Raw genomic sequence first — 19,280 nt, 5'->3', positions numbered from 1 at the left:
TAAAATGCTTCATAAATAATCCCACCTTATAGAAGTCTCCTTTGTAATATGTTAAACTTTAAAGTAGTTCTAATTCAGTTAGCCTTTACTTGAGTTAATCCAGTGCTTTAGTTCTTCAGCATTTGATTTTGTGTGTGGTAATTGTCATTGCACTCACAAAGTAAAAGATGGAACTTCATGTGCAATGTGTGATGACTGGAATGAATGGATGTGTATAAAGACTGGAAGTATGTGCTGATCCTCTTCAGCTCCTGGATATTTTGCACACATTTTACTAGTTATACTAACAATCTATTTGTGCTGTGGTGCATAAAGATGATTTAACTATAGTTCAACTAATACCCGTTATTAGCACTGCTTAAAATTGACCTTCAAGCAAGAACTAGTCATTGAGGGAACTGCCCCATTCCCCAGTGGAGGCAAATAAGAGACCAACTAAGAATTTGGACATAAAACTGGTAGGGTTTTGAAAGTGCTCGCTACCCTGAACCCGTGATCTTGCTATACTTCCTTAAATGGATGTAATTTCATGTAAGGGCTAGAATTTTTTTCGGGTATTGTATTATAAGGCCAATGTAAGAGAAAAGCTGCAGCAGATTAATTGCATCGTTCAATTTAAAATTGCTAATTTTATTGAACTCTCCACCACTAACTGCAAGTGAACTGCTACATGTCATTGATCACCTCACGCCACGGCACAATTATAAGCAAACAGAACTTTCATTCTAAATCAGTTGACAGTTTGACTTATTTCCTGCTTGTAAAACATAACCATTTATTATTCTGTACCAGACTGTATAGAAACTCTTGAGCAATGTATATATTAGGTTGATTTTGACTCTACATTATAAAAAACTTAAAATTAAAAACAAAAGTTTGGGGCCACAAGGAATCAATCTTGTTGTTTGGTTACCAGTGACTACCTAAATTATAATGAACCACAACAATTTTCTATGAGATTAGGTACACAGACCTATAAGAATTTGGTTGAATAATGATTATTTATGCCATTTTTGCCAACAGCAAGTTATGTTTTCTTTGCCCAGAATCAGTTAAAGTACTGAATCGGAATTAATAATAGTTGAAGAAAAATTGTAGTGGTGTTGGGGGTGGGTAATGTTCATAAAGGATGGAATAGGTTGAACTAGTTTGTTATGTGTGAAATGTGTGCAATTTTCCACCCAGTGTACTTAATAGGGGAAACAAAAGGATCAGTAGATATTCCTGTTCTGGAAGATGTGCCTGTGTTTCCATGTAACAAATAATGCACACTACTTGGGGTGTCCACCATTTCTCTTCTGCAGCAGTTGGGCCATAATTGCTAAGCAGCCATGAACTGGTTTGTATTGCACGCTCTGCTATATTTTTTAGGGTTTCCTGGTTCCTTATCCTGTCCTTCCAATACAGCAAAATACCTACTGTGAGACTTTGCTGGCATGATGCTTGTCTATGGAATGGCAGTAGCTGATGACGCATGTTGATAATACTGCAGGATAAGTTTTCAATTGAATGACCTAATAACAATACCGCCATACCTAACTAATTTTGAGCTTTTTTTAACCTTTAATAATGTGATATTATTAAAAATGTGACCACCCACCTTTTTGTTTGCTTTCCTTTATATTCACTCGGGCATGTAATATTTATTTTGTGCCACATTTGAGTCATTCTTTTTTAGTTGACCAAAGCATTAGCTCACCGAAACTATTCACTCTTAGTCAGTGAAGTACCAAAAATGAAGACCATCTTCATTTACAAAATTTGCAGTTCAGCAAATGAGGTGACATGATTCGATGTTCATTGTAACAAGTGGGTAAATGTCCAGAAAATAGTGGTACGTGTCCCATTTTTTGTCAGCTTTGTAAATCAAAATTCCTGTTTTTTCACATACCTGAGAATTAACTTCTCTCTCTCCCAAAGAACTTGGAAGAATACACATTAGTAGCTTCAACTTTATTTTATCCAATTTTTTATTCATTTAATTGACTACTGTTACATTCCTGAAGTTAAACATGGGAAAATGGGAATTTGGTGACGGCAGATGACTTAGTGCACTAGTTGATTGTAATTTTATGAAAATCTGACTAAATACCAAGATTTTTTTCTATTTAACCACCATTGAAATTTATTTTTAGAATATAAAATGTAATTACATTTTTCAACAAATAATTTTTAACTGTTAAATTTCTCTTCCATTCCTCGCTTCCCAAAAAATTACTTCCATTGCTTTCTATTCCTTAGCTGAGGTGGGAGGCATGAATCGCACCCCGGCATCACTGATTCTATTTGCAGTAGTTAAGACTGTGAAAGTGACCCAGGGCAATATTTTATCCATTCCCCACCAAAGAGGCATTGTCTTCTTTGTCCAGTGAAGGTTATAAAGATAAAGTCTCTGTCCTAACACTCAGTTGCATAGCAGTAGTATGGCCACATTCTGTCATAGTGCAGTTTTTGTTAGCGTTACCGATCAGCTGATGTACCTATCAAGCTGCTAATTAATGACTCCTATTTTTGTAATGCTCCTGTAAACTGTGATCAACATTTCTGGTTGCACTGCATCATAGCAGAAATTATGTAGGTTTTTTGCAGGTATGAAAAATTGAATTTAAAAACCATACAATGCAAATTTCATTTTGGAGTGGTGGAGAACAAATTGATATTTGTGTGTAGGTAGAAAAGCCATGGCATGAAAAACTTGAATATGAAAAGGCCAAGACAATTTTTTTGACAGCTAGCAAATGACTTTGATGCATTCTAAATACCCACATTGTCCTGCAGCATTGTCTCTTGAGATGTGCTAAATGCTATGCTACAGTGTTCAGTCAGTGCGAACATCAAGCTTGGCTGCATTGGAGAGTCCACAGATTTTGAGGTGATTCTATGTACAGATAATTAGTTTGTTTGATATTACTCGATCACTGATGCACGTAAAGGATAACCTCGTGCAGCATATTCCTAGTACATGTGATTTACTTTTGTGCTTTGGCATTTGACTCTAACTATGGAAAGGAAAATAAATAGACTGATGTGAAATTTAAAAAAAAGGCTATTTCCCAACCAGGAGCTATTAAATTTGCATATTTGAAACAAAACCTTTTCAAGATGATCCCTTTCTTACCAGCTTTCATGAGCACTAATTAAATTATGATATGGAAGCACCTAAAATGAAGAAGATATCAATTTTAGGAAACTTAATGTAAGCTAATGTAAGTTGCACTTTAAAATCTTCAAAAATATTGCTTCGGGATTCTAATGACTTGATTTTGTTAAATGCAGCAAATGTGCATTCGGAACTCCCTTTTAGCAATAAATACCATTAGGGTGTTCACCCTAATTTTGATACATCATTTTCAATTCTGATCCATCCTGGACATTCTGAATATGTAAAGTTTAAAAATAAAGGTAATCTTTTACTTAAAAATAGCTTTTTAAAAATAAAGATAATCTTGTATTAGTTTCATTGATAGTCCTGCCAATTCCTTTCTCAAAAATGACTTTAGACTAGTTATCCAATAATAGGCTAAACAGTATAGCATTCTACGGGCTATTCAACCTACTTTGAGAGTGGTGGTGGTTTTCTGTTTATTGGTTTGGTTTGATACAGTCGTAGTATGTATTTACAATAGGCAGATTATGCTTTGTCATTTTGTACATGTACAAGATCTGTGGACTCCTAAACAGACAAAGGTTATGTCAATATGGCTGCTGATTTGACATTTAACAGTAGCCGCATGTTCCCTGCACTATAAATATTTCATGTCTTGTAGCTGTATGGTGTAGCATTACCATTTGGCCCTTCCAACCATCATCGTGTGTCATCTGTAGTTAAATATAAAGTTTGTTTTGGGAACCGTTCTAAAGTGCTCTTGCATGTAATGGCAAAGTAGTGCTCACCTTTCTGTCACACTTTCCTGATATATCTCCTCACACACATCTATATAAATATATATATATATATTTTTATTTACATATAAAAAATATATATTTTGTTTTAGTTTTTTTTCTTCATTTGTGTCATCATGACACACTGCACTGACTTACAGCTAGCTGGTCTTGAATCGTGGATTTACATTTGTGCTTTCACTATTACCTAATGTAGACATTACTTGCGAGCAGTGAATTGAACAGAAGCAGACCATTAGTGTTTGGACAGTTTCTTACTTTGTGTTACATTTAACTGTTCTTTTGACAGCCCAGTTTTTAAAGCCAGGTTCGTATGGAAATGCTTTCACTCCACTTGCACTGCTTTGAAATAGCCTATTGCTTCATCTGTCTGTTTATTTTTTTATTGCATTTATTAATATTGCAGTCAGGGTAATGTCTCACTTCCTTCTTCCCTGAAAGCTTTATAATGTGGTTTTAATATTTAATTGGATCAAAGTTGAGTTGAACTGTTGACATTGACTGAAAAAGAAAACAAAATTTTCCACCAAAAAGGTGGCAGTGAAGGAGCCTGTTTTACGACTCATGTAAAGTTTAAGATTATAAATACTAAAGAGCTTTACACCTAGACCTAACTGGAAAGTTTGCCAACTAGCCAGACTTCATTTTATCCCCCTATGTCTGACGTAAATAACTTTCTCGTTGAATTCGGCCCTTTTGATATCTGAAATGTTTATTATATTACCAGTGTTGAAATGCAATTATTTTTAGACGACTTTAAATTATTTTTTCAGATTACGTTTTGTAGTATTAAGTTTAGATTTTAAATTTGCTATGTTAGTTTAAATACAAAAAACTGCATATCCTACAAATCTGAAGCTTGAAGTGCATCAGGGGAAAAGATAAAAATTAGAACCTGTACTTGTATTAAATTTGGATTTATGTACATTTTTCATCCCATCAAACTACATTTGGATAGATTTTTGTTCTATTAAATATCTTACAGAAGCATTATTAACCTTTCTTACTACAGTACAATAAAACTGTTTAACTGTATCTAATGACAAGTGATTAAGATATACTTCCTGCCTAGGTATATTTTCTAATTTGATGAAGTTTTTAATTTAAACAGTTTTTTGAAATTTATACTTCAATAGCTATATATAAAATTTTGAATTACTACTGATTTGCTTTTATTGAGATGAAGGCCGGAATTTTTTGGTCTCCGATGCCCTGCCACCGAGAACAGAGAATTTGCTGCTCAGCCAAATCTCCATTCACTGCAGCGGGACTGGAGAATCCAGTTGCTGGCGAGGTCGGAGAATTCTGGCCAAAGTCTTTTCAGGACAGATGTTTTACTTGGATTGACTTTGCCCCATTGAGAAAGGGAATAGTATTCCTGCTGTCTCATTCATTTGATCTCCCGTTTCGACTAAGCGTCTACTTAAAAATTAGTTTTACAGTTGCATTACTGTTGCTAGTATATCACCACTTTTGCAATTCTCCCAACAAGTACATACGGAAATGACTGCCACTCCATTGTACCTTATGAGGAGGTAGTGGGATCAAATATAATTCCCTAATTTAAATGAAATGCATAATTTTGTAGATGACTTCCAGAGGAACGAACAAGTCTATTTTTAAAAAAATCACTTTGACGAATAGGAAATTTGTTGTAGGATTTTTTTGATTGGGAAATAACAGACATTTTAACACTTGTTTTGTTTTTACCTCTGTACTTGGCACCTAATATGCTTGACATGTTTGGCAATCAAATCTATGTAGCATGGTTTTATGCAGCGCTAGAAATCAGTTACTTTTATGTGTTCCACATCTTTTGTAATTGCAGGAGAAAGTTTTTTTATAGAAAGTCCGTACCCTGACGCTGCAATAAAGAAAGTTACAAACAATATATCTTTCTCCTTTGGTAATTTTGTTTGCAAGTGGATACATAGCCCAACAATATTTTATGGAGTGCTGCAATGTGTTGGCACTGGACTCTTATGACATTTCAGAAATATTTTAGCCAGCATTAGTTGTTTAACACTCAGCAGGTTACCTGTATCTGTACAGCTGCAGTGTACGTACAACTTGTGAGCTTGAGCTTGCAGATCCGAAAATGGCGAATAAAATGAAGTGCTTAGGATGAATTGCTGCTTTACCCACTTGGTTAATGTGTGTGGAATTTGTCCAAAACGGCTGCCAGTTCCAGGAACATGTCTTTGTGGCCCACAAAGGTTTTCTTAAATTTTCCACTTCCGTGCCGACATAGAAACACACATTGTTACGATGGTGGAACAACTCGATATCAGCAGTAACAATTAGAAATATTCATTCAAGGCTACAAAAACAGGAAGCAAACTTTAAACATTGCTCAACCTGCCATTCTTCTCTTTGCCCCTTCCCCCAATTGTTTTTCTTAATTCAGTTTTACTTTTTTAAATTAATTTTTCTTGCTCCATCTTTTTTATAACTCCATGTTCTTCATTAAAAGAAAAAGGTAACTTTACAACAATCCACCTACTACCTTTATCCTCTTGATCAAGCTTACTTCCACATACAATATTTAACATAAACTTACCTTTTGGAGGGGGGCGAGTTGGGGGGGGGGGGGGGGGTTGCACGTGACCACAGTATAGCAACTCTCAGGATTTGATATATTGTTAACTAATGAACTTTCACAGTCAAATAGGATTCCCCCTCCTTCCCAGACTGTGAAATATTAGTAGTAGCACAAATCTTCATTCAGTTTTCAGCCTGCATAAAATCTTTGAAGGGTGCTCATTTTTGTGCTCTTAATGTTTACTGGCCAAAGATTGCTTCAGAAGAATTTGTTGCATGTTTTGGCCAATGCTAATGATGACAATTAATGTTGACTTATAGCATAATAAAATGCTGACTGCAGGGAAATCATTTGAATTTGCAAAGCAATGCATTTCACATCTAAGGTCAAAATTTAATTTTGATTGCCAGATAATACCAAATTTGCTTCAAACCCAGTGATGCTATTGTAAAATTGGAGCCAAGTCCTTGAAATTCATAGCTGTATATGTTTTGTAGCTAGTTAACTACTCAGTGGTAAGGAAGATGAGACATTACGCTTGCTGCTTCTCTTCCCCGCCCTCCCCCCACCCTCTCCCCCTACATGCACTAATGGTTCTTGCTATTAAACCTGTTGCTAGGCCTGTTCCATTCTAATTTTCAGCATTTTTGTTACCTTACACATGAAGTGCATCACAATCTGTGCTTGTGCTCATTTTGTAAATTTACTAACTTCACTGTTTCATTTTTAGTTAATAATGGCTGCATGCTGGTTATAAACCCAATCAAGTCTAGCCTGGATTTTGCTATGATCGTATTTGGTTTCTAGTGGTGGGGCAGATTTTGCACTTACAATAATCTGTAGACAAAAAGCCTGACACGCAACATAACCAAATTAAAATAAAAAACTTTAGTTGTCTGTTGCAAATTGGTGCTGTCAAGGTGACGGATATGGTTTTAAAAAGAGCTTGGTTTTATCAGTTTTACTGATTTCAGTTCTTTGTTTTACATTCTTTTTTTTATTATCCTGCTTTTATTATTTAAGTGTTATGCACTGAAGATGCACAGCACACCATCAGAAAATAATCCCAAATTGTGTGAGCAGTTTATGACATTGTGTTTCCTTAGGATGTCCATCTACCCCATTCCCATTAGCAACTTCTTGCATGTTTATCCATCGTACACAAAATATAGAAATGTTGACTGGAAGGGAGTTTGTATTATTGGAGTATTTTTGGTCTATTCTCTGTTCTGTCTATCAGGACAACATTGGACACCGTTTGCTTCAGAAGCATGGGTGGAAGCTTGGCCAAGGACTGGGAAAGTCTCTCCAGGGTGAGTTCAAAAACAATCACATAATATAACACTTTTTAACTTCATGAAAAATGTTTTTGAGAACGTGCCCCAAGTACAGTAAAAATGTGCAAACTGTTTATAATTTGTTTCCCTCCACAGTTTAATCTGGAAATGCTGAATTTTGTATCATATTGGCTGTAAGCGGAAACCTGCATTTAATTTCAGCTGATTTCTTGCTGTGTTTCTGTTTTCCCCTCTTTTCTGTGCTCTGGGTGGTGGTATAATGAATTTAGCTCTAAAGTTACATTTGAGGAAATTTGAGACCCCAGTAGTTTATTTAATCTAACAAAAAATTATCATCTTTAACATGTAGTACCTACATTTTCTAGTACAGCATTGTATAATGATGATTTTTTTAAAAAAAACTTCGTTTCTGGCCTCCCCCCAACCACCCCCCCCAGTTATCACATACACATCATAAACTGATCTTTTCAGCTTGAATAATTTGAATTATGATTAAAACAAAAATCTGACTGCATTTTATATTTTGTCAATTTACTTGTAAAGTATTTGGTGTATATAGTGCCTATCCTTTCCCATTTGATTTGGTCTAATTTCAGCTTGTGCTATTCAGTTTCTCAGAGGGAAATGCCTGGAGTTGGTATGCCTGGTTTTATTAAGTCCAGGCTGCTGATTATTCTTCCTCATGAACATTATTTGTATTCAAATATATTATAAAATAGCCCATGGCTCTGAATTATTTCTTTTCAATGGTTATTATTTCTTATCACTTGGTGTACTACACATCACTGAGGCATCAGAATCCACTGCTGCGCTGTGACATTTGGTGGAGGAGTGAATACAGGCCATTTGTAGTCATGGCCAAAAAAGAGAAGCATGTGAGTTGTTCGTAATGTAGCTAACTGAGGTTGGATTCAAGGAACTTTTTGACAATTGGGTGTTCATCGGCTATGTCTGCTACAATAGCTGCTGGCCTCTGTATCCTGCTCAAGCAGAATAACTCGGGATAATAGTTTTAGTGAATTTGTATGCTTACCAAGGTTAGAGGTGGCAGCACTCCGAAAGGGAACACTCTTCCATTTCAGGCATCTCCTGATGTCAGCCAACAGTGTCACATCAAGCATGCAAACCCAGATATAGTGAAACCTCAGCACTTCTTAAACCCAATCTCAGAGGCAGAACCCTTAAGAGTATTGATAGGCCAAGGGATCTGGGTGTACAGGTACACAGGTCACTGAAAGTGGCAATGCAGGTGCAGAAGGTAGTCAAGAAGGCATACATCATGCTTGCCTTCATCGGCCGGGGCATTGAGTTTAAAAATTGGCAAGTCATGTTGCAGCTTGATAGAACCTTAGTTAGGCCGCACTTGGAATATAGTATTCAATTCTGGTTGCCACACTACCAGAAGAATGTGGAGGCTTTGGAGAGGGTACAGAAAAGATCTACCAGGATGTTACTTGGTATGGAGGGCATTAGCCATGAGGAGAGATTGGAGAAACTTGGTTTGTTCTCACTGGAACGTCAGAGGTTGAGGGGCAACGTGATAGAAGTCTACAAGATTGAGAGGCATGGACAGAGTGGATAGTCAGAAACTTTTTCCCAGGGTGGAAGAGTCAATGACTAGGGGGCACAGGTTTAAGGTGCGAGGGGCAAGGTTTAAAGGAGATGTACGAGGCAGATTTTTTACACAGAGGGTGGTGGGTGCCTGGAACTTGTTGCCGGGGGAGGTAGTGGAAGTGGATACGGTAGTAACTTTTAAGGGGCGTCTTGACAAATACATAAATAGGATGTGAATAGAGGGATTATGGTCCTCGGAAGGGTAGGGGGTTTTAGTTAAGTCGGGCAGCATGGTTGGTGCAGCCTTGGAGGGCCGAAGGGCCTGTTCCTGTATTGTAATTTTCTTTGTTCTTTGTATAACTTGGTCCCATGATAATAAGAGATTGTATGTTAACCATACAGTTTACCTTGAAAGTCTTTCTGAAACATAGAAATTAAAATTGGGATTAATATGTGAACCAGTAATAATAGCAGATTTGAAACTAAGGTTTTTTTAAATAAATTAACTTTTATTTTATATTCATTCAAGTGACAGATATTTAATAAGCAAAATACTGCGGATGCTGAAAAGTGAAACAGGACAAGAGACTGCTGAAAAAACTCACCAGGTCTGGCAGCATTTGTAGGGAGGGAAGACAGAGTTAATATTTTGAGTCCATTTGGTTCTTCATCAGAACTAAAGAAACAGAGAAATGTGTTAGATATTAAAGTGTAGCTGTGAGAGATTGCAGTAAGATGTAGCAATCTTAAGAGCAAAAGACAGATGGCCTGGTGGAGTGGGTGGGGTATTACATTGAGACAATGGATATATGGAATATTTAAAATATATTTAATGTTGGGAATTAAATAAATTAGTTTCATGTATAAACCTTACAGCCAGCAGAAAGCAGGTTTTCTTGCCAAAGAACAGAACTGCATTCAAACCTACCTTAAAAATTAGTCTGATGTGCCACCCAGATCCCCAGGAACTTGTTCTTTACTCTGACCTCTTTCTCAACTTTCCTGTTGACTTGGCACCATTAACGAAGAATGTTGACAAGCTACCCAGTAAGGATGCCATGAGAATTTATTTAGCAGCTATGCATGACCTTGCAACTCTTAGCGGAATTAATGCATCACATCTACTTTGGATTCTACTGTCAATAGCTGTATTTATACAGATCTTACACCATCTGCTGCTGGACCTGAATCTGTTAGCAGCTAAGACAAAGGCTGTTGAACACTGTTTTTGGGAAAGGACTCTTGGTGTAATTCTTGCTGATTGCAATACTTGAAAAGTATGCAGCTTTTTTCCATTTGCAAATTGGGCTTACATAGACTTTCTCACCTGAAGTGAAAGCGGTGGTCCATCCCACTATCATTTGTTGCAGATTTAAGGAAGAGCTTTCATTTTATATAACATTCACAACCTCAGGACATCTGAAAGCGCCCCATTGATTGATTGTTTTCAAACTGTAGTCACCATTATAATGTGGACAAATATGGCGACTCGTTTGTGGACAGTAAGATTTCACATAAAATGTAAAAAAAAATAAGAGCATAAGAAATAGGAGCAAAAGTAAGCTATTCAGTTTTTTGAACCTGCTCTGCCATTTAATACAACCATGACTCATGATCTGCCCGACTCCATTTTTCCCCATTTTCCTTACATCCCTTCGTGTCCAAAAATCTATTGTTCTCTCTCTTGAATAGATGCAATGACTGAGCATCCACAGCCCTGTGAGATAAAGAATTCTAATGATCCACAACCTTTTGAGTGAATAAGTCTCTCCTCGTTTTGATCCTAAATGACCAACCGCTTATTCTGAGACTGAACTCTAGTTTTAGATTTCCCATCCAGGAGAAACATCATGAGAAAAATAATTTGTTTCAGTAATATTGATTGATTGAGAGCTAAATGTTGGCCAGCATATTGGAGAAACCCCATGCCTTTCCTGTGGTGCCAATTGACTTTTACTTGTCCAACTGAGAAGGAAGGGGAGATTTTGGTTTAACATTTCATCCGAAAATATCAATCTCTCAACACTGATGTGTCAGTCTAGGTCATGTACTGAAGTCTCTGGAATGGGCTGGAATTCATGCTAATTTAACTTGAGGTGAGAGTTCTACCATAATCCATTTGAAGCCAAAATATAATATATCTGTGTAGGGTGAAACTCCTTGCTCCATAACAGGTTTGTGTAAGAACATGGTTCCTTTTAATCTGAGTTCACTATATAGAATAAATTGGGGGCTTTTATGAAACGTTGGGCAAATTTTTCTGGCCGTGCTTGCCCCAAGGCCGGAAAAAACCCCTCCCGAGGCTGAAAAATTCCCCGAAGTCAACGTACCTTTGCATGGTCCGTGTCCTGCCCACTTTGATTCCCATGGTGGGTGGGATAGGAAAATTCCGGCCGTTGTGTTTTATCTAACAGATAAGTATGGTCAGTGCATTGGTGCTTTTGTTTTCCTTTATTTCTTGTGCAAGTATCGATTCAATCCATTTGATTAGTTAAAATATATGTGACTATTGGCCTGTGTAAATTGATGGGGTGTTGTGTAATAATTGTGTAAATTATCTAATAAAGAGGAAATATTTTAAAAATAAAAATTGTAGGGGACTGGGTGGTGTAGTGAGTGTACCAACACTTCAGCTCTCAGCACTGGGGTTGAATGCAGACCATATGGAATGATAATCTCTATTTGCTGCTTGCATTGAGGATCGTGCATGAAATTGTTGCCTGCTCATCCCCTTGTGGCAGCAGTCCCAAAATGAACAAATATCATGAATTGGCATTACACTGGTAGCTCCATCACCCACCATAATGGTTACAGTGGAAAATTGATGCACACAGTTCACCAGGGTGTTTTTCTGCAATTGGGACAAAGCCGTTTCTTACTGAGAGCAGCAAGAAAGGAACTTGAACCTGTTGTGTTTCCGTGTTGTCAAAGTGAGAGTGCTGGCTGCAATCTTTCCAGTTTTTTTTCTCCGTCTCGGTGTACCCTGGAGGGTTGCACACGTTTGAATGTGACGCTGAAGACCACAATTATCCAATGTTCTGTAGCATTCTGTCACCTTGACTTTCTGCAAGTCCCAAAGGTTGCCAACGTTGCTTAAGTCTATATTTGTTTTCAAATCTGAGTTTGTACCTGTCATGTGAAAATATGTGCTCTGGCTCACATTCAGACTTTTCCTGGATTCTGCAGCTTCTGTCTTTCACGCTCAAATTTTCCCGCATGCGTGTAAATGCAAGAAGAAATAGCTGTTGCTGCTTTTACAGTGATGCTGGCCTGTTGTCCAATTTAAACTTGTATCCTTCAGAATAGGATGCCCCTTCAACACACAATTCCAAGTCCGAAATAAGAAACTGATGCACTTGTACAATGTTACGGATGCGCATTTTCCTGTTTCTTTCCTCTCCTGCAGATTGGCAAATCATGCTTAGTTGTAGTTTTGTAGGTTCTAACAACCTCGGATGATTTTCTCAAATAGCTCATTCAGTCTCTGACTATCAGCTGAATGATTGCATAGGACGTTAAATCTGAACCTAACGGACACATTCCAGTAGCGGTTACTGCATAGAATTGGAGTTTGTGAACTCTGACTGATGGACACAGTGAGGCCAGTTGCAGGCCAATTGATGCATTGTCTCAAATGGTTTAACTTAGTAAAGACTGTGGTTAAAACAGGGACTTATCCATTGAGCTATTTTAAAAGTTGTGCCTCTTCAACTGCTTGAAGACGTAGGCACAATCTTGAAAGTGAAAGTTCTTGTTGCCTCCCGAGAGATGTGCCTTTCGTCATAACACTATGACAACAATAGCAGTGGCGTTTCTACTGTTGGTATTAGAAGTCTTTGTTCTTTCCACTACTTGATGAGAAGATAGTTGTTGTCTTCCAGTCCATTTTGTAATTTAATAAACATGGTGAAGTCCAGAACTGCTGTGCAGAGGGACCTGGGGGTCCTTGTGCATGAGACGCAAAAACCCAGTCTGCAGGTGCAACAGGTGATCAAGAAGGCAAATAGGATGTTGGCCTATATCGCAAGGGGGATAGAATATAAAAGCAGAGATGTCTTGCTGCATCTGTACAGAGCATTGGTGAGGCCGCAGCTGGAATACTGTGTGCAGTATTGGTCCCCTTATTTGCGGAAGGATATATTGGCCTTGGAGGGAGTGCAGAGAAGGTTCACCAGGTTGATACCAGAGATGAGGGGTGTTGATTATGAGGAGAGACTGAGCAGATTGGGTTTGTATTCGTTGGAATTTAGAAGGCTGAGGGGGGATCTTATAGAGACCTATAAGATAATGAAGGGGCTGGATAGGGTAGAGGTGGAGAGATTCTTTCCACTTAGAAAGGAAGCTAGAACTAGAGGGCACAGCCTCAAAATAAAGGGGGGTCAGTTTAGGACAGAGTTGAGGAGGAACTTCTTCTCTCAGAGGGTGGTGAATCTCTGGAATTCTCTGCCCTCTGAAGTGGTGGAGGCTACCTCGTTGAATATGTTTAAATCACGGATAGATGGATTCCTGATCGGTAAGGGAATTAGGGGTTATGGGGATCAGGCGGGTAAGTGGAACTGATCCACTTCAGATCAGCCATGATCTTATTGAATGGCGGGGCACGCTCGAGGGGCTAGATGGCCTACTCCTGCTCCTATTTCTTATGTTCTTATGTTCTAACTGCTAAAGTGCTTGGAGAGGAAGATTTTGGATTACTTGATGATGACTAGCAGTAGGGTTAGGAAGAAACATTTTAAGAAGGTTTAGATATTTATATAGCATCTTTCATGACCTCAGGAAGTCCCAAAATATTTTACAACCAATTTTTGAAGTCACTTAAAATGTAGAGCATATAAAAAGGTCCAGCTTAACGTCTACAGCAGAACCTAACTGTTACACATTAATCCTGAAATGGGTGAATACAAAACGAATGGTAACTGTCTTCTTGTTATTTGGACATGTTTCTAGCATGAATGTGACGGGCTGAAAGCCATAATAAATACATTGGGCTGAATTTTTGATTTGCTATCGGTACCCATTATTGGGTGAATTTCCGGGTTCCGACCATGCCAAGAGCAGGCCAATTAGTAGCTAGGGTCTGGGTTCGACAAGTAAGGAGAGCAGGTGAGCTCCCGAGGCTGGATGGCCATTGGCCATCAGAGTTGGATGCTGGCAATGCAGGCAGAGGGGAGAGAGAGAGTGCGCACCTCAAGATGGAGGCAAACTTTGAAAAGGATTTAAAGTTGTTTTATATTTAAAAACAGCCACAGATGTCAGGCTGTCATCTTTGAGGAGCAACCCCTCAGCTGTACTCTGGCCATTGTAGGTGCGTGGGGGTTGAGTTCCCTTGATGGAGAGCATTGTAGGTGCGTGGGGGTTGAGTTCCCTTGATGGAGAGCATGAAAATTCCAGTCGGCACGTGGAGACTGGCCTCAATGGGTTGTTTTAATTGGCCTAATCGTCTGCCTGTCACTTGCAGACCCGGCTGGAACAAAATAGGTCCTACCTTTGTGGCCATTTAAACATTTGCCGCCTCATGACTGACAATATTGCAGATTTATCATCGGCATTCAAAATGCAGCTTCATTCCGTTGTTTGGAGATTCCTTTAGATCTGTGGTGAAACGATTTGTATTTATTTTCTCTCCTTTTGCTGCAGAACCCAATCTCCAAAGACTGACTTTTCAGATCGAGTTGCTTTCGTTTTTGCTGATGTATAAACATTGCGGATCGAAAATAGACAAGTCTGAATGTAATGTCATCCTGTGCAAGAGAAATCCTTGTTCCCCATGCTTGGAATACTGTCATGTCATGTTGGCTTTGATTTTTGGCTGCTTTAGACATAAATTGTGATTGTGGAAGATCCTTTTTTCTTTTGTGTTATTTCCTATGTGCTAGATATTACTCCAAACAGTGGAGGCATTTCCTCCCGATTCACATTCCAATTTTGCTATGGCTCCTTGATACCATACTCGGTCAGATGTTGCCTTCATGAGGGCAGTCACTCTGAGCTCATCTCTGAATTCAAATCTTTTCTCCACATTTGGACCAAGGCTGTAATGAGGCCTGAATGGCTCAGGCGGAACCCCAAACTGAGCGTCAGTGCGCAGGTACTGCTGAGTAAGTGCCGCTTGACAGCACTGTTGACACCTTCCATCACTGCTGATGATCGAGAATAGACTGATGGGACGATAACTGGCTTTATTAGGTTTGTCTTTTTTTTGTGGACTGGTCATCGCTGGGCAGTTTTCCACATTGCTGGGTAGATGCTAATGTTGTAGCTATTCTGGAACAGCTTGGCTACATGTGCAGCTAATTCAGGAGCACAAACTTCATGGCTGTTGCTGGAATGTTGTCAGGGCCATTGTCTTTGCAATATCCAGTACCTTCAGCCATTTCATGATATCACGTAAAGTGCATCGAATTGGTTGAAGACTGTGACGCTGGGGTCCTCATCAGGAGAAGGCCAAGATGGATTACCCATGTGTTACTTCAGGCTGAAGATTGTTGCTGATGCTTAGCCTTATGACGTACTGGGCTCCCTCATCTTTGAGGATGGAGATATTTGCAGTGTCTCCTCCCTCGTTTATTTAATTATCCAACACCTTTCATGGCTGGATGTGGCAGGACTGCAGAGCTTGGATCTGATCCACTGGGGACGCATGAGCTCAGGCAGCATGCAATGGACAGAACTGTTCGGCATGCAAGTCGTCCTGTTTTGCAGCTTAACCAGGATGACACCTCTACTTTCTTCACATGCCCTCCTGCACTCTTCATTGAACCAAGGTTGATAGCCTGGCTTGATGGTCATGGTAGATTGGGGGATATGCAGAGCCATGAGGTTATAGATTGTAGTTGTATACATTTCTGCTGCTGTTGATGACTCCCAGTACCGCATGGATATTGGGTTTTGCATTGCAAGTTCTGAAATCTTCACACAAAAGTTTGGCTTTTATTCTGTGACGTATAAAAAGTTGCACAGATAAATCTGATTTTTTTTTCCCTTTTAAATGGATCTTTAATCTATAGTTTTAATTTTTGGTCCGTACTTTGTGATCTGTGAAACCAGATTCGTTAATTTTGGAGGTAAAGTAGTAACTAAATATGGCTAATTGAATTTACTTGAGGGTATTGCTGCCAGGTGGTTGTAGAGCAAGAACATTAAATTGCCAGTTTTTGCTGACTTGTCTTCGGATCTTGTTTCCTAGTGTACTGATATTTTTAAACCTGTTGACATGCTATAGTTGTGTAAATTATTTTCTATTTCTACATTAGACTTGAATTATTTTCTGCTTTAGTATTATCTAAAAAAAATTAAAATGATCCAAGATAGCAAGATTTCCTTGCAAAATGTTACATACACTAAAAATAGAAAATGCTAGATATACACAGCAGGTCAGACTGTGTGTGTAATGGATCATAGAATCCCTTCAGTGCAGAAGGAGGCTATTCGACCTTTCGAGTCTGCACTGACCACAATCCCATCCAAGCCCTATTCCCGTAATCCCACACATTTACCCTGCTAATCCCACTGACAGGGTCAATTTAGCATGGCCAATCAACCTAACCTGCACATCTTTGGACTGTGGGAGGAAACCCATGCAGACACGGGGCGAATGTGCAAACTCCAAGCAGACAGTGACCTGAGACTGGAATTGAACTCTAGTCCCTTGGTGCTGTGAGGCAGCAGTGCTAACCACTGTACCGCTCTGGATCTGGAAGATGTTTGAGATTGAGCAGCAAGTACAGAGCCCAAGGGGGAAAAAATAAAGGAAGGATGGGAGGAAGTGTAGGAAAGAAGGAAAGGAAAGATCTGTGTTAGGTGGAGGGCAGTGCTGATTAAATTAGCGATTCTTAAAACTTGCGCCCAAAGGCCGCAGGGGGTTGCAGAGTCCTTGCAAGAGTCCCTAGTGCAGCATTAGCCGACCACCAAGAGTGTCATGGTCAGGAGAAAGCAAATGGAGGGTGGCCGGCGACATGCTCGGCTCCCACACCCCACCTTCCTGTTCTCCCCTAATCCTCTCCAGGCTCCTGCAGGTCTTCTGTCATGCTTTCTCCATGTTCTGCTCTGTGTTCTGTCAAGGATAGACAGGGAGCACAATGAGAAGCTGGCACCTTTTACCTGCAAGTCACTATCTATTTTCTTAAAAGCGTTATTAAAACAGCACATGCAGCGCTTTCATATTGTGAGTATTATTGTATTATAATTTGGATGCGGTTCTGTGGACACCAATTTGTTTGAAAAGAGGTCCTTCAATAAAAAAGGTTTCAGAACTCCTGGATTTATTGACCTTTAGTGGTGATGCTGCCAGGCAGAAAAGGGTGGCAATGGGTACAAGGAAGGAAACACAAGCTCGATCCAGAGAAGATGTCAACGGCAAGAGAATAATTACCAAGACTTTACAAAAGCAAAATGATCCGCTGCTGGAAATACTAAGTTGGCCAAGCAGCATCTGTGGAGAGAGAAATAGGTCAGTGACCTTGAAAAGATGCTGCCCAATGCTGAATATTTCCACGATTTTCTGCTTTTATATCACTTTACCAGCACCCTTTGACTGGGAAAAGGGGAGTGGCCCCCCCCCCCCCCCCCCCCCCCCGCCTTCACCCCACAAACACACCTATGTTGCTTCTCAGGCCCCGTGGCCTGCCCCCACCCGTCCCGGCAGCCCCCGCTTGCCCTCAGGGCCACATCTGACCAGTGGGCCAATGGTTGGACAAGCTTGAGTTAGCCTAGCATCTGTCATATGAAAAGCGCGAGAATCCATTAAGGTGGTTGTCGCACGGTACTTAGAAAATCATAATGTGAGCAGGCAGTCAAAATGGCTTTGTGAAAGAGAAATCATTCCTAACTAATTGAATCGAGCTTTTTGACGAAGTAACATTCAAGATGGATAAAGGGAAACCAGTGGATGTGGTATACTTGGATTTACAAAAGGCATTTGCGAAGGCGCCACATCAAAGTTTATTACACAAGATAAGAGGCCATCCTTTAGGGGGTAATATATTATTATGGATAAGACTGGTTAGCTAACAGCAAGCAGAGGCTAGGGATAAATATGTCTTTTTTCAGATTGGCAAGCTGTACTTCATGGAGTGCCATAGGGATCAGTGCTGCATCCCCAACATTTTACAATCTATTTCAATGACTTGAGTGAGGGGACCGAATGTCTGGTAGCTAAATTTGCTGATGACACCAGAATTAAGCTGTCAAGAGAAGGTAGAGAGTCTGCAAAGGGATATAGACAGGTTGAGTGGCCAACAATGTGGCTGATGGAATATAACATGTATAAATGTCACATTTATTTTTTGACATGGAGAAAAGCAATATACAATGTAAAGGAAAAAGATTGCAGAACTTGATGATATAGAAGGATCTGGGTGTCCTGGCACCTGAATCTCTGTTATGCAGATGCAGCAGGTGATTAGGAATGTTGGCATTTATTGCAAAAGGAATTAAATATAAAAAGGAATTTTATTGCAGTTGTACAGTGCCTTGGTGATTCCACAGCTGGAGTACTGTGTACAGTTTTGGCTTCTTAATTTGAAAAATAATAGCTGCTTCAGAAATAGTTCAGAGAAGGTTCATTTGACTCATTTCTAGGAAGACAGGCTTACCTTATGAAGAACAGCTAAACAGGTTGGACCTATACCTATTTGAGTTTAGAAGAATGAGAGGTGAACGTATTGGGCCTGAACTTCCACAGAATGGCAGTTGGAGTCGAATTGCCACTGTGCTCCCTACTTTGTCACCTAGAAATCTTTCCGATCCAGTCTTACTGACCTTCCAGCTTCCAACCCTGCGAGAACCTTCCAGGGCAGCGTGCTCCGGAGGCCTTCAGCCAAACACTGCAGAATCAGCTGAAGGTGGCCACACCCTCTTTTTATGACACTGGCTAAATTTAAAGATCAGCCAGGGAGAAGGTAGATTTCTCGGGTAAGTTGTGAGAATTTTGGAGAGGGGTGACGGGTCACATAGGCGGGTGGGTCGGACAGCAAATGGGGGCA

The 19,280-nt window shown here is 39.5% G+C and overlaps 1 protein-coding gene across 11 annotated transcripts in view; it reads left to right on the top strand.

Annotated features, from left to right (window-relative positions):
- The window catches only part of gpatch8 (G patch domain containing 8), a 183,530-nt gene that overhangs the window by 38,741 nt on the left and 125,509 nt on the right, over positions 1-19,280 (top strand). For 8 of the 11 annotated variants that reach the window (XM_078223832.1, XM_078223821.1, XM_078223822.1 and 5 more), the window contains one exon: positions 7,686-7,758. Coding sequence is in view for 2 of the 11 variants with exons in the window: in XM_078223821.1 (XP_078079947.1) it covers positions 7,686-7,758 (73 nt within the window). In the remaining 9 variants the exon portion in view is untranslated. Of the gene's footprint in view, positions 1-4,192; positions 4,211-7,685; positions 7,759-19,280 lie in introns of all 11 variants that reach the window. The other 3 variants (XM_078223823.1, XM_078223825.1, XM_078223828.1) reach the window with 1 other exon arrangement.

Source organism: Mustelus asterias, chromosome 11, assembly GCF_964213995.1.
Source record: "Mustelus asterias chromosome 11, sMusAst1.hap1.1, whole genome shotgun sequence".
NCBI lineage: Eukaryota > Metazoa > Chordata > Chondrichthyes > Carcharhiniformes > Triakidae > Mustelus > Mustelus asterias.
The sequence above is the reverse complement of the archived record's forward strand: the minus strand, read 5'-3'. Positions and strand labels throughout refer to the sequence as shown.